Source organism: Hyperolius riggenbachi, chromosome 1 (assembly GCF_040937935.1).
Source record: "Hyperolius riggenbachi isolate aHypRig1 chromosome 1, aHypRig1.pri, whole genome shotgun sequence".
Taxonomy (NCBI): Eukaryota; Metazoa; Chordata; class Amphibia; order Anura; family Hyperoliidae; genus Hyperolius; species Hyperolius riggenbachi.
In genome coordinates this window covers 342,080,431-342,096,555 of record NC_090646.1, presented here as the reverse complement: position 1 = coordinate 342,096,555, position 16,125 = coordinate 342,080,431, and the positions used below count along the sequence as shown (strand labels likewise).

Genomic DNA, 16,125 nt, shown 5'->3' with positions numbered 1-16,125 from the left:
TTTGGCAATGAGCTGATCAGTACTATTTTCTGCCTTGTGTATTAATGCTTAATCTGAATTCTCTTATGTTCAACAGTTGTCACCAATGACATCAAAACATGCTATCCAACTTAATCATGAACCCCCTTCATCGGGTACTCTTCCTGCGGACTGACTTGGACTCGATCTATGTGGTCTCCAAGACATAAAGTCACTAGCATGATCTTGTATCCTGTACCTCGTTTTAAATCTCCCTATTTATCTATTGTTCTGCGCTGCATAATATGTTGGTGCTTTATAAATACAATAAATAATAATAATAATGATAGAAATGTCCTAGTGGAACCTACAAAAGTCAAATCAAATTTATTGTAGGGGGCAATATTCTGCATCATTTGGCTCTGCAGATCCAAGAAAAATATGATAAGATTGATCAAGAGGCGCCCCAGTGTGAATAAAATTGGATTAAAAATAAGATAAAATGAAAAACATGAGGTGGCTTACCTCAATGACAAGAGCTTTGTATAGACAAAGAGATATTTGTTTAGCACAGGCAACACATTTCATGGGTCTAAGCCCGCTTCCTCAGGCTAATAACAGTGCCAATTGCAAAAAGCGGATCAGCAAAGGGAGCCTCCCGTTGCCTGTGCTAAACAAATATCTCTTTGTCTTTACAAAGATCTCGTCATTGAGGTAAGCCACCTACTTTTTTTCGATTTTATCTTGTTTTTAATCCATTTCATTCACACTGGTGCACCTCTTTACCCAAATTGTGCTTTTGCATACCCCCCAACATACCCTGTTGGACGGGTCTAGACAGACCACACATGGTTTAAACCATAGCAATAATCTGTCATTTTTACCAAGGAGAGAGACCACACCCAGGTCCGGCTGCGCTAACCCCGAGTGGAGTTGGGTTTGTTGTCTCCACCTGCTTCTTGTGGTCGGTTGCCCCTCTGCAACCCGCCTTTGTGAGTAGTACAGTTACCTTACCTGTTGATATCCCGTATATGAAAACATATTTCACTGTTGGGCTCCCATTTTTTTGTCTCCTGTGTCTTTTCCTCTAGGGTGCTGAGACATCCCTACTACTCTATGATCATTACAATATCCATGTTTATACAGGTAGTTTTGAATCTGACTCCACCTCAGAGTCAACCACTCCATCACCTCCAAATGTAATGGTACCTGCTCTTCCCATGTCAGCTTCTGTTCCTGTGCATTCCACAGGCTTACAGATTGCACTGCTATTTCAAGACCCATTTCCTGAATGGGTGCCAAACTCAATTTGAATTATTTCTGGTAATTTCAATGCATTCTATGGTAAGGTCTCCCATACTGTGTTATTGAATTCTCATAGACACTCTTTCTTAAGTTTACCTGCTTTGAGAGTAAAATGATCTGACTTGCTAACGATACATTGGTTTTGATGGCCCAGTGTAAGCTTCTCCTTTGATACATAGTCCCTGTTTTTGCGCAAATTTGAGCTTATCAGCTTACACTATTTTTATTAAGTCCCTGTTTTTGAGCAGAAGTATACAGACAGTCCATGTCGTTGAGTCCCTATTTTTGTGCAGTGATAATTTTCAACTAACACATAGTGTGCAGAAGATTCATTTTGCTTGCAATGTTGAATCACATGGTCACACCTGCTCCTAGCACTTGATATCAGGTATATAATTCAATTGTGTGAGCACATGCTATTTTGTCTCTAATTTGAATTATGCAGGTCCAGGGACCAGACCTGAACTTGCAGTTCCATCCCAACCTGTTGATATTCCAGAACAATCCTCTCTGGGCACAATACATTGTACAGTTGCATAGGCATATTGCCATGCAGTGTAAGTCACTACATTTAGTGTATTGTGTACTATTGGTGAGCTTATGTGCTGGTGATTATTTTACCCGTTGATTAAACCGCATTGTAATAGCCAGTAAATACGACCACAATGAGTGGGCTTTAGCCACTCAGTGCAATGGATATGCCCATGGACTTCCAATTTTTCTAAATTCTTTTATCAGGAATTGTCCTGCGTTGCTGAGCACTGCCACTTACCATGGCAAAAACAAATCAGGTCCAATGTCTTGACATAATGACAGCACAATAGCATATATACAGGGAGATGATATTTGTACCAGACTGGATAAATTATTTTGGAAAATCAGTAGTGATGTCTTTGGGTTTTTAGAGCTAAGGGGATAGCATGAAACTGGCATGACCTGAAGTCCATACAAAATGTCTTTGGGATTTATGTACGATAGGGAATTCATTAAAAACCATGTCACTCTGGTTGCTTACATTACTTAACCACTTGCCGACTGCGCACTCATAACGCGCGTCGGCAAAGTGGTAGCTGCAGGACCAGCGACTGCAGGCTAATTGTCATTTCACGGCGGGGGGCTCCGTGAATAGCCCGCGGGCTGCCGATCGCAGCTCGCAGGCTAAATGTAAACACAAGCGGAAATAATCCGCTTTGTTTACATTTTTACAACGCTGCTACAGTAGCAGCGTTGTAGTAGATCAGCGGGGAGCCTGTTAGAGGCTGCACAGGACAGATCCATTCCTGTGCAGCCTCCGATCTCTCGGGCAGGGAGGGAGGAGAGGGAGAGGGGGAATCCTGCGGTAGAGGGGGCTTTGAGGTGCCCCCCCCCCCCCCACCCACACGCATGCAGGAGCGATCAGACCCCCCCAGCACATCATCCCCCTAGTGGGGAAAAAAGGGGGGCGGTCTGGTCACTCTGCCTGTCATTTGATCTGTGCTGGGGGCTGTAGAGCCCACCCAGCACAGATCTGAAAAAACAGCACTGGTCCTTAAGGAAGGGAGGGGGGGGGGGGGGTAAAGGCTAGGTCCTCAAGTGGTTAATTAAAAAAAAAAATGTTTCCTGAAAATAAAAAAAAACAAGCTTTTACATCTGCTTTTTCACCAAAAGTAGATTTTAGCGAGAAAACATTAATATTCACCTCCACCATGGCAAGGGTGACTTCTGCCAGATCCCACAATGTCTTGATCTAGTGATCCATTACTGAAAGCTCATTGATGACCACACACAGACTGAGATAAGTGTTCTGAAGTAGGCATCATGTTCTCCAAAAGATAAGGTTGTGGAGCATCATAAACTCCACAAAACATCAATATTTATATTACTAAGTGGTTGTTTTGCATAAAAAAAGGCTATTTAAGTATGCAGTACTTCCCTAACTAGGTAGACTGTGATCTGAAGAAGGATCTTGGGTTACTTTTTTTCATAATCCACACTTGATTTCACATTCTTATTACATTTTTTAAACAGCCAAGGAGTGTCACTCCTCTCTAAAAGCTTTTACTTATGGGAGACCTTCAATTGCTTGTTGAATCTGTTTAATCTTAGGCTTAATATGCCTTTCCAAGGTGCGCTGTCTTGGTTAAAAATAGAAAGTTATACTGGCAGAATGCCTTTGATGTCACTAAGTAGCAAGTTTAAATTCTGATTTAATGGGTTTGTAGATTTCCTGCATTCTGAATGCATATCTGCTGTTTTCAGATGTACTGCTGACTTTTCCATGGTTCTGTTTGCATTCTAACTCTTTCACCACATTTACTGGTTGTCTATTTAGGATACCTGTCTTATATGTTGGTGCTTCACCTAGTTTCCTGCTAACATGTCAGCTGTCACCAGTGGTTTTAGATATTAAGGTCATAACCTGGGAGGAGTCATGCAACCAAATTCATTATCCCCTTATGGTAGGCAAGAGTTAAGCTTGCCTTAGACTGCATGCCTCGACATAAGCCTGCATCTACTCTGATGAGAAACAGAAAACATCTCACCATTACTAATGTACCACCTCACTGAGTTATGAATGGGTTATGGAGTGAGTGTAGAAAGTAATAAATGCCTAATATGCGTTTTACCTAGTTCATTCATTGCTCTTCTATATTCCTCATCAAATGATAGTTTCATTATGGCACAACTTGCTTGGCAGATCTGTGGTTCCACAGGCACAGGAGCTACAATACAGAACATTGAAATACAATTCTCTTTTTGCATGTTTATCTGGATAAAAGAAAAGGACCTTTAAAAATAACTGATCCATTCTAACAATCTTCCTTGAAACAATGCCTTAGAGTTAAGGTGCGTACACACGCCGGACTGGAGGCAACGACGGGTCCGTCGTTACCTCCCGCTGGGTGGGCGTGCCAACGACAGTCCGGCGTGTGTACGCACTGTCGGCGGACTGATACGGCTGCTTCTGAGCGATCCGCCGGGTGGATAGCTCAGAAGCAGCCGTATCAGTCAGCCGACAGTGCGTACACACGCCGGACTGTCGTTGGCACGCCCACCCAGCGGGAGGTAACGACAGACCCGTCGTTGCTTCCAGTCCGGCGTGTGTACGCACCTTTAAGTGAATAAGAAGAAAATGAAATAGATCCAACTTCTCTATCCAATTACCGTCCTGTCTCGCTCCTCCCCTTTGCTTCTAAACTGCTGGAATGTCACATCTATTCAGAATTGTCTGCCTTTCTCTTTACCAACTCATTACTTGACCCCTTTCAATCTGGATTCCGCACACACTATTCCACTGAAACTGTCCTCACGAAAGTTGTTAATGACCTACTGGTAGCTAAATCCAAAGGCCAGTTCTCCATTCTAATACTCCTTGACCTTTCCTCTGCCTTTGACACAGTTGATCATGCTCTGCTCCTGCAGACACCGGGCTTGATTCACAAAGCAGTGCTAACCTACTTAGCACGTCTAAAGTCTTTAGACGTGTTAACCAGGGTGCTAAGTAGGTAAGCACCGGATTTCTCAATCAGATCGCGCGCAAAGTCCTAAGCACGCGCAAAGTCCTAAGCGCGCGCTAAGTCCCATTGGCGTTAATGGGCACTTCGCGCGGAGCGCCCTGCGCTCTGTGCAGTGCGAGCGTAAAGTTTTACGCGCGTAAAGTTTTACGCGCATAAACTTTTGCGCGCAAAAAGCTGGTTTAGACATGCTAAGGGGGATTTCACAGGCTTGCTAACAGTTAGTACCGCTTTGTGAATCAAGCCCCCTGTCATCTTTAGGAATCAAGGGACAAGCACATTCCTGGATCTCCTCTTATCTCTCTGGACGCTCTTACACTGTATCCTTCTCTAACACCATTTCCTCTCCACACCCACTGTCTGTTGGTGTACCTCAAGGCTCTGTTGTTGGGCCACTTCTTTTCTCAATCTACACTCGTGGCCTGGGACAACTAATTAACTCTTTTGGCTTCCAGTATCACCTCTATGCGGATGACACCCAAATCTATCTCTCAGCTCCTGATCTGTCATCACTACTATCTAGAATCCCCGACTGTCTACGTGCCGTTTCTGCATTCATATCCTCCCGCTTCCTCAAACTCAACATGACTAAAACGGAAATTGTGATTTTTCCACCATCACTATCTACAGCCCCACCAATTGCAACCATAACTGTAGATAACACCCCAATAACCTCAACCACTAAGGCCCGCTGCTTGGGGGTTATACTTGACTCAGAGCTCTCCTTTAAACCTCACATTGCCTCATTGACCACCACCTGCTATTTCTAGCTCAAAAATATATTCCGTATCCGTCCCTTCCTCACACAAGAGGCCACCAAAATGCTTGTTCATGCCTTAACCTCTTGAGGACCATGGTGGTAAACCCCCCTAGTGACCAGCCTAATTTTACCATAATTGGCCACTGCAGCTTTAAGGCCAAGCTCTGCACACAAGTGATCCCCCCCCCTTTTCTCCCCACCAACAGAGCTCTCTGTTGGTGAGGTCTGATCGCCCCCCCCTGTGTTTATTTTTTTTTTATAAATATTTGTTTGTTTGTTTTTTTAATATTTTTTGCCATTTTCTTTTTTTTTTATTACAAATCCCCTCCCTCCCCCCTGCCGGCCAATCACGGCGATCGGCTGTCATAGGCTTCTGCCTATGAGAGCCGATCGCTCTCTTGTCCCCCATGGGGACAGCCGTGTCACACGGCTGTCCCCAGTGCAGCGCTGCTGCTGATCGCAGCGCTGCACATGTAAATACACGGCGGTTTCGCCGTGTAACAGTCTCCCGAGCGGCGATCGCCGCTCGGAGACTGAAGAGGGAGCTCAGCTCCGCCCACCAAGCGGGAGATGCGCGCGCACCGTGCGCGCGATCTCCCGTAAACTGCTGCCCCAGGACTTTCCGCCAATTGGCGTTAGCTGGTCCTGGGGCTGCCGCGGGGCCACGCCTACTGGCGTGACGCGGGCGGCAAGCGGTTAATCATCTCCCGCCTAGACTACTGCAACACCCTGCTCTGTGGTCTACCAAAAAACAGGCTAGCACCTCTCCAATTCCTTCTAAATTCAGCAACCCGCCTCATTCACCTTTCCACACGCTCTTCTGATGCAGCCCCACTGTGCCGCTCTCTCCACTGGTTACCCATTACCGAGAGGATCCAGTTCAAACTCCTGACTCTAACATACAAAGCCCTCCACTGGTTGTCTCCTCCATACATCTCCTCACTAATCTCAAGATATTGTCCCTCCCGCAACCTTCGCTCCTCCCAAGAAATTCTCCTGGCCTCTAATCTGAGCACCTCCTCTCATGCTCGCATCCAGGACTTTACACGAGCATCATCCCTTATCTGGAACTCTCTTCCACAGCCTGTACGTCATGCTCCAAACCTGGGCATCTTCAAACGCACTCTTAAAACACACCTTTTCAGACAAGCTTATAACATTCTATAGCCCTTATCTGTCACATTGTAATCAGAGGCAAAAGGTCACTGCTACATCCATCCTCCACCCCCTAACCTAGTGTGTCCCCCACCACCCATTAGAGTGTAAGCTCACAAGGGCAGGGTCATCCTCCTAATGTTTACTGCTTTGTAACAATATTTGTGCTGCTTGGAACTCTGCTGTACATATGTTAGTTGTATCTATGTTCCCCTTGTCGTCTTATTGTGCTTTGTAAAGCGCTGCGGAATATGTTGGCGCTATATAAATAAAAAATAATAATAATAATAAAGTCTATCTGCCATTAAATTTTACCTAGTCATATCCAATGAATAGAGACTCTTCAGTGTTTATGCAAAAAAGGTACTTTATTACTTATTGCAATCAATACCAGCCAGTTTGCTCCCAACACAGGTATCAATCCAAGCATTCCTTAGATTAGTGAACGTACAGAGTCCACAATTTGCATACACACATCTCTTTACAGTCACCCTTTAATGAACAGCAATTGCCATTTGCCTGACTGTCCTGCTTTTCTGCTGCCTTTAATACTTAAAATCACTGATCCAAAACTAGTATGCAAATCAGGTGCTCTGATGAATGTCTGACTAAGTTAAAGGGCAGTGCAGGCTGAGATCAGGACTGTAGGTTGGCAGATTGGGGTAAGTAGCATGTAGGACAGGATCTGGGTAAGTGGTAGGTCAGGATTTGGGTAAAGGCAGGACCTGGGTAGCTGATAAGGATTTGGGCAGCTAGTAAGATGATTGTGGACTGGCAGGTGGCAAGCAAGGTCTTTATGGACACCTTTGCTGTTCAGAGCAAACAGCCCAAGTGCTCTCTGGACAGAGTTTAAATAATCCCTGCTTCATGACAGTCCTGTGGCCACTCACTTCTCCCACCTGGGTCACAGGTCTATGACTTGCACTGCGTATATGTAGGGGCAGACCAGAGGAAGAGCCAGAAACCACACTGTTTGGAGGATGGATGACACCCAGGGCAAGAATGCTGTAAAGGACTTGGAATTAAGTGGTAAATATAACATCTTTGGATTGGCATTGGTGTTTGAAACATATGAATGGTATTGTTTACTTGTGGAAACAATACATTACATGTTGTGCAAATACACCAAAGCAGTGTTTCTCTACCTATACCACTAGGGGTACATCAGCACCTGTTGGGGGTACTTGAAAGATCATGGATAAATATGGCAGGCATCTGTGAACTAGTTTTGGTGTCTTTAGAGCACTGCAACTTCCCCGTTGGCTGCTTCTGTACCCTCCCTCAATGGTCTGGCTTCCCCCTTCTCCTGCTCCAGACCCTCCTTTCACACACTAGGAACTTGTCCCCAATTCCATCTTCACCATGAAGTCGACTTCATGAATTATTGAGAACAGGAAAACAGAGATGAGAAGGTTCATGCTCTTAGAACAACAAGCTGGGGAACATGTGCAGTGTTGTGGTGGTAATCTGGTGAGTAATGAAGCATGACTCCATTTCCACCACCAGTCACCAGGGACATTGGTCTTCCATCTCTGTCAGATGTTATCTAGGGCCTACCTCTCTACCAGTAGCCTCCATGCCCCCCCTGCTCCATTAGCATTCATTGTGCACCTCTTATCTTCCATCGTCTTTGTTAGCAGAAAGCTTTGTCCCCCTACCACTGTAAGCATCCACCATCATTTCCCCAAGTTTGCCAGTAGCCATAGCGGGCCCCAAAATTTCTGTCAGCAAATATCATTTATAGACAAAATCACAATGTGGTAGGGGTTAACTACAAAAGCCTCTAACACCCTTTCTAATCCCAGTGAGATCCCTAAGAAATTGGCTAGCAGACACACATAAACAGGCCCAATCAGTAATTGTCAATTCCACAATCACATTAATAAAATCTCAGGTGCACATTTTATACAGTCCTTCAAAAAAAAATGACTGGTTCGCTTATGTTTCTTTTGCTGAGTATCCCCTTCAATATTCACAGTTCTTATTGAACAACCTCAGCGCTCAACAGGCACAAATGAGACAAAGTTTCCACCATCACCCTTCTGGTGCACGACTCACCGAGTCTGCTGGGCTACCCTTACAGCAGCCAGATTACACCTGCGGGGCATTCAACAGGCTCCCCTTGCCATTCGACCACTCCTGGTTACTGCTGGCTCCACCTCTTGTCATATGCAAATGTTGCACTTTACTTCAGAGCAATAATACTCATAGCGAAATATGCTTATAAAAACCATAACATTTATTCAAATTGTCCACTCACGTTTAGTTGCATGGTATAACAAGCATAAAGAGAAGAGTCTCAGACGGCCTCCTAGATGAACTGAGGCACATTGGAATAACAGGCTGGAGGACAGTGGGGTCACGGCTGCGCGGTTAGACCGGGAAACAGCAAGGGGGAGAGCCTGCTGGCCAGGGGCGTAGCAATAGGGGTTGCAGAGGTTGCGATCGCATCGGGGCCTTTGGGCCAGAGGGGCCCCGAAGGGCCCTCCCTCAACTGCAGTATTAGCTCTCTATTGGTCCTGTGCTCATAATAATCACTTCTATAGATGCTTTGAATAGTGGTAATCATTAGCAAACAGCTCCCCATCCCCTCCTTGCACCTCAGACACTGTAGTTGCCATTGGCAGATTTTGGTGTGCCGTATCAATTGTTATGTATAGAGTGCTTGGGGGGCCCCATGTAAAACTTGCATCGGGGCTCACAGCTCCTTAGCTACGCCACTGCTGCTGGCAAAACTCTATGCTTGTTATACCATGTAATTAAATTTTATGGTTTTTAGAAGCATATTGTGCTATGACGAGTATTATTGCCCTGAGGTAGAGTGCAATGTTTGCATATGACAAGAGGAGGAGCCAGCAGTAACCAGGAGTGGTCGAATGGCAAGGAAAGCCTGTTGAATGCTCCGCAGGTGTAATTTGGCTGCTGTAAGGGTAGCCCAGCAGACTCGGTGAGTCATGTACCATAAGGGTGATGGTGGAGGCTTTGTCTCATTTGTGGCTGTGGAGTGCTGAGGATTTTTAATAAGAACAGCAAATATCATTAGCTTCAAAATATATTTCAACAGGCACCACTGACCTATGCAGCCACCACCATTGGCACAAAATCTACGTCATCAGGTCCAAGTGGCCCTCAAATCTGCCAGGAGAACCACGTCACCTCAACATCTGTGGGCAGACTAAAGTGGGCCCAAAATCTTTGCCAACAGCCATTGGTGGTCCCAGTCATTCTCAGTGGCCAAAGCTTCTGTGAACTGCAAGCAGTACAAAGTAGGATCCACACAACATGCAGCCACCCAAAGCCAGCAAAACACTGAGAAATGTTGGGACAGAATTTGGGAAGCATTGATAGGTTAAGCTTGGCCTTAAAGCTGCAGTGGCCATTTCAGAAAAAATGTGCCTGGTCTTTAGGGGGGTTTACCACTGTGGTCCTCAAGTGGTTAATAAGTCCATTAGAGGCAGTAAATTTATCGTTTGCACAGTAAAGTCTGCCTACCCCATGAAAAATCACTTCCTCAAGGGACCCTGAGCCTGTCAAGGACCTGCAGTGGGGCACCTTGGCTAAAAAGGTTTAAAACGCTTGCATTATAGAATCCTTACTTTCTGGATATGACAGTAGGTGGTTTGGTGTTCACTGCAGGATAACTTATTATCATCCTCCTAACCTAATTGATTAGTAACTCATCTTTGCAATCCACTGGATAAAAATTTGTTGCTATGGTGATGCTATTGTGAAACTTTAAAGTTCCATATATACATTGAACATTAGTTCAGTGGGACACACTGGGGATCCACATTGAACACTCAGAACACCAGAAGGCATTTGAAGTACAGTATTAAAAGTGCTATTTCATATTAGATACGAACACATTCTGACAATCCATTACTTTTTAATTAAAGATTTTAATCTCAAGAACATTTCTGAAATGATTGTACCACATCACATATATAATATTTAAATCACATCACATCTACAATAAATATGTGTATAAAACATGCTGCAACAGCAGTGAGTACCTTTCATTTATTTTTCAGTTCCTGTGACGTACCTGGGCTACTGTCATGAGCTCCATCTTTCTTCTCATGGCTAAGCATCCAATCCCAGCAAGTTTCTGTGTAAGACCGTATCTGCTCAAGAATGTGGAGGACTCTCATTTCTTTCTTGGCCTGTCCCTCATCTGGCTGAGAGAAGATCACATTGTGGAGGGCAGCATTGGCTCTCATTCTCGCATCCTTGAAATTTTGAAATTCCTGTGTCCTTCCATCTCGTTCGCTGTCATGCAAAATTTGGAGTAGCAATGGGAGGCAGCCTGATCTGCGCATGGCCTGACAGCTGTCTTGTGAGCTGGACATGGCCAACAGAGTACGTGACATGTCATCTTTGTCGCGTGTAGCCAACATGGACAAAAGCCAGAACACCACTTCCACCTATGCCAGAATAGATATCATTAGTCATTTTCCATGCTAACCCAAGCATTATTACAATATTAGTTATCCCTGGCAATGTGCTTACTGACATGTCTACAGCATATTTACCTTGCTTTCTGTTTGCCCTGAGTTGTCTTCCAGCTGTGAAAGGTTTTCTGGAATTTTGTCTGCAAGCGCAAGGTTTGTGCAAGGCTGTGGAAAAAATAAATAATATTATGCAATTGATTTGCACACACAAGAGCCAACAACAGCCCCCCAGGCCCCTCCGCAGGCAAAATGATCATGGGCCCCCCTGTAGAATCATGTCCTCCTACCTTTCATTCCCCCGCTTGGCAGAGTAAGCACAGCAGAGCTTTGTAGATATATTTACCTGACCACGCTGCTTCGGAAGTCCTCTTTCTCACGGTAGCCACTCCTCTAGGTCCTGATCAAGTCACATGATCGGGAGCCAAAGGAGGGCAGCAAAGAACGTGCAGCTGCTGAGTGGAGGAGACACAACGCAGCATTGACAGGTAAATATTACAGTGCTCCCTGTGCTTACTCTGCAAACGTAGCCCCCAGGCCCTCCCCGGGGATCACAAGGACTATTGTTACATTCACTGCAAGCACATTGATACTTATTCTATAATTGTCTCTGTCTGTCTGACTAGCTACCTAACTTTCTTTTTCCTAGTTTGGACACCAAGGCATGGCTCACACTTTAGGAGGATCGCATGTGAGTTCTCGGCATGCAAAATCACGTTACATGTGACAACCATGTTAATTATGGGGCTTATTCACATTTAATTGCGGTTCCCACGTGTGAAAAAGAAGCTTGCTGCATGCACCATGTTGTTTAACCATGCACGTTGTAATGGAGATGAATGCATGCAATGTGCAGGGAAATTTTGTCCATGGTTCCTGCACATCGCAAGTGTGAACCCTCCCTAAGCTGATATTTGTAGAAACCTGATCTTTCCAAATCAAACTACAGTGTTTAGATCACAGTACGTCTGTATGTTAATCCTTTCTGTCAAGTTTAAAGCGTTCTGCACACTGATATAATATGAGCAGTCTTTCAAGTGATATCGCAGTATACCTGTATAACTTGTTCTCTGCTTTCAGTTTGTGGCATGTCTTCCAGTTGCTCCTCAATCTGTTCTAGACGAGAGGCCCGAATCTAATAAAACAAGGATAGTTAAAATTAGTAATGGCTTATCAGATAATGCAGTTTAACGGGATATCCCTCTTTCATTATAAAATTGCCATATGCGTAGACTAGTATTTTCCAGTTTCTGTTAGAAACACTGTGTTATGGGCACTATAGTGTTTTATACACACATAAAATCAAAGTAATTAGCCTGTAATCGTCATCATATACCTCTGCTGTTTAACACCAAGAATCTCACTGAGCCATTGGATATCTGAAGAGCTCCTGTGCCCACCAGGAGGTACAGTACTTTGTGAGAGAGGGTGGAATCGGTGCCTCAATCCCCTTCCCACTACCCACAGCTCCTCTGCCTGGGCAGCCGCATTTAGTATATCTGCAGTAGGAACCCACACCCACTCCATGCTGTTTTGTCATATGACTCCCAGCACATGGCGCCCAGGTTGTACTGGTCACCATTGTGGGGTGGGGATGGGGGTATTAACATTGGGGAACCCCAACAAAGTCTTGCTGGGGAGCCCCATCATTTGTACTGAAGCCCCTGCCACCAAGTTATCAAATCTGTAAGATAGTTATTGTGATGATGATGAGTCTAATAATATAGACAAGTGTCTCTTGGGATGTGAACACGGATTTTGTGAGTCAGCTAGGCATACATAGCACAGAACTGTTCTTCCCAAATTGACAAGTGTCCGCATGGCTGCGTCTTATGTCTTTGCTTGTGTAGTATTTTTGCCTAAGGCATTGAATTACAAGGATGTACATTAAAGCTATGAGTAGCCTGTCTGCTCCATAGCGTGTATCTAGTCTTCTTGGCTCTTTGAGCATTTATGTGATTAATATGCTGGGACAGCCTCTGCTCTCTGCACACATTCCTAGGTAGATTAAATGCCTCTAGTGTCACCACAAATGCTTAATGTCTTATGTATTGTACTTGACCAGGAAAGAGAGAGCATGAGAGAAAGACATGTTGCTATAAGATATAAGCAGTGATGGTCACTGTTAATATGTGGAAAGCTGAGCTATATAACACAATAAATTCCACCCATATGTCATTAGATGCCTGTGTGTACATGTAATTTCCACACTCGGTGACCGTGCAGTGGGTCAGCCACAAGCCTTTGAGACTCCAGAAAAAAAAAATCTTGTTTCCTAGCAACAACTCAATAGTATCGGCAGACTGCCACAGAAACAGCTATTATTTGGATTATTCAGTGAGGTGGTGCACAGTAGAATGACAGGATGTAGAGTGCACTAACCCATAGTAACCATTAACATTTCATCTTTTTCCTCATATGACTCTTATATGCTGTTATGTAATTGGCTGTTATGGATGAGCACACTGCACACAATGTTTGCACGTTGCAAAGAAAGAGGGGAAAAAAAAGAAATCAGCAGGCACTCTGTTTTCAGTGCACTGTTTGGCTGACTACCTAGTACAGGTAGGTTGAGATGGCAATTGTAGTCTGCACAGAGTATAGAGGGCGGTCCCGTGGTGATGTTACCAGAACCTGCTCTCAAAAACCCCAACAAGGGGAGCGCTTGGTGCAAACTTTGGCTCAGAAGAAGCAGAAGGTGAAACAATGGTTGGCCATGTGTCTGCCTCCCTCTTCTTGAATGTATTACACAATTTTTAAATAAAGCACGTACATGCATCAAGTACCATGTTCTCTCTACTGAATGTGTTTGCAGTTTGTACTGCCTGGAGGTGAATGCTTTTCAATCTAGTACAAGTGTTATACTTATTGTCTTCCACTTACTGCCTTTGGTGTGGCTGTTTTTTGTAGCTGCAAGCAGCTGTAGGCTTCCTAATTAATTTTAGAATGCTGCATAAGATGCCATTTGAAACTTAATAAACTTCTGATGCAGTTATTATTATTGATTATTTATATAATGCTGGCATCTTTCGCAGCACTTTACATAGTGTATATAGTCACTCTGCCGATATCAAGAGTTTGCCTATAGACTAACTCTGGTGCCCAAATTACTCAATGAGCCCTGCTATAGCTGCTAATTGCATAGCAGCCTATAACAGCTCCCAAAGTACCAGGTGCACTATGCGCCCATTTTACCTGTTTCTTCTGTCACCCACCATTTTCACTTCTTTAACCTTACAAAAGCTGTTCTCTATAAACTCCAAGTATTTGTTTACTGCTGGTTTCCCAGAACCTATTCCTTCCCATCTCATTCCTCATCTCTTCTCGTCTTTCATATATGCCTTTAGATCTCTTATCCCGTTCCAATTGTCTTTTCCTCTCTTCATTCAAACACCTGAAACACAAGTTTTCTCCTAGGAGAAATGTTTTATTCTTCTTTTCAACATTTGGGCAGCACAGTGGTATAGTGGTTAGCAGTTAGAATCCCAGCCAGGTACTTCTTTATATGCAACCAAAATAAACGTCTTACAAACCATAGTGTTAAAAATTTGGTTGAAAAAAGGGGCTGGGGCCAGATTCCACACAGTACCCTTCAAACTCTGTGCATGGATAGTGTGGCAAAATTGTAATTATTGATAAAAGGCCTTATTACCCAAGGAGAATTTCTGATTTAATTCAGAAAATGATTTAAGTGTACCCCCTGGAAAACCTTAGAGACCAGAAAAAAAACCCTAGTAGCCCAAACCCTCCTAAATGGGAGAGAAGATAGCTTAGGAAAATTATCCCACAATGGGGTGTACTCCATATACCTGGTTTCCTTCTGAAGGACTCTAAGCTTAAGCCAAACTTTTTGGATCATAGTCAAAGTAGGGAAGGGAGTAGCTGAGGAGATAAATTTACCCACCTCGAGGAACCAACTAAATTTGGGGGTGACATGTTCTGTAAGGGACCTACCCGAGTCTCCCAGGGACTGATCCCCTCATTCCACCAGGTGCTGAGACTGGGCTGCCAAGAAATAACACCATGTATTTGGTATCGCCAATCCCACTGATCTTTACTGTGTTGAAGGGCCTCAAACTTAATTTGTGCTCTTTTTTGTTCCACATAATCTCTCTAATCTAAATATAGTGTTAATGGCCTTAAACGTCTTTGATTTAATCCAAATAGGGGAATTGTGTAGACCATAACGTAGCTGAGGCACAAGAATCATTTTGATTAATTGATCCGTGAAACTGGTGACAGCATTAATTTAGTCCACACCTTGGCCTTATCTATACATTTCTTAATAATTGGACCTATTTTCAACTCTTTATATTTAAATATACTTGTATGCATTTTTACATTACATTTATCTTGAAGGTGCAATAAGATGTTTGTCCACTAGATGTCCTCTTGGCTTAGTCTGAAGCTTTTTGTAAAATGCAAGAATGGATTCTGGTGTTGTTTGAAACGTGTTTTTAGTTACTATCAAATGTTTACATATTCTCAAGATTTAAATACAGTTTTTATGGGAGTTGATGTTTCTAAGCACCCACACCAGACTCCTCCACACTTCAAAGACCCTGAAGAAACTTGGAAAGGATGAAACCAGTTGGGCAGTTCTGAAGCGAGTGAGGTCAGATGGTGGTACAGGAGGACTGGTCTACTGTGAGCAGATTTTGTATCCTTTATACTATTGCATACACTTTGAATAAGGTGAGCACCCTATTTATCTAACCCGGAAGTTGTTTTGTGTGCATAATTTCAGCGTTTATATTTCATTTCCAAACTTCCCCAATTGCGGCAAGTGTTCTGAAAATTTGCAACGTTGAAATATTGTGTATACCCTGAAAATTAAAATTGCATATATAGACATTATCATAAGGTCTATATTTCTGGTGAGTGAGAACATGTAGAGATTGACAGTTTTGTGGCCAGAATGGGTCTTTGTTGTCTCCTTGTGCAGATAAGGCTGAGCTGTGCTGCATTCTGGGAAGTGTGGCCAAGCTGTCAGTCTCTCACCACT

At 43.8% G+C, this 16,125-nt stretch overlaps 1 protein-coding gene across 3 annotated transcripts in view; it reads right to left on the bottom strand.

Annotated features, from left to right (window-relative positions):
• APC2 (APC regulator of WNT signaling pathway 2) overlaps nt 1-16,125 on the bottom strand; it is a 106,693-nt gene that overhangs the window by 24,949 nt on the left and 65,619 nt on the right. For all 3 annotated transcript variants that reach the window (XM_068234008.1, XM_068234007.1, XM_068234009.1), the window contains exons 8-11: nt 12,175-12,255; nt 11,205-11,288; nt 10,718-11,096; nt 3,870-3,965 (exon numbers count right to left, since the gene is read on the bottom strand). In XM_068234008.1, coding sequence (XP_068090109.1) covers nt 3,870-3,965; nt 10,718-11,096; nt 11,205-11,288; nt 12,175-12,255 — 640 coding nt within the window. The remainder of the gene's footprint in view (nt 1-3,869; nt 3,966-10,717; nt 11,097-11,204; nt 11,289-12,174; nt 12,256-16,125) is intronic.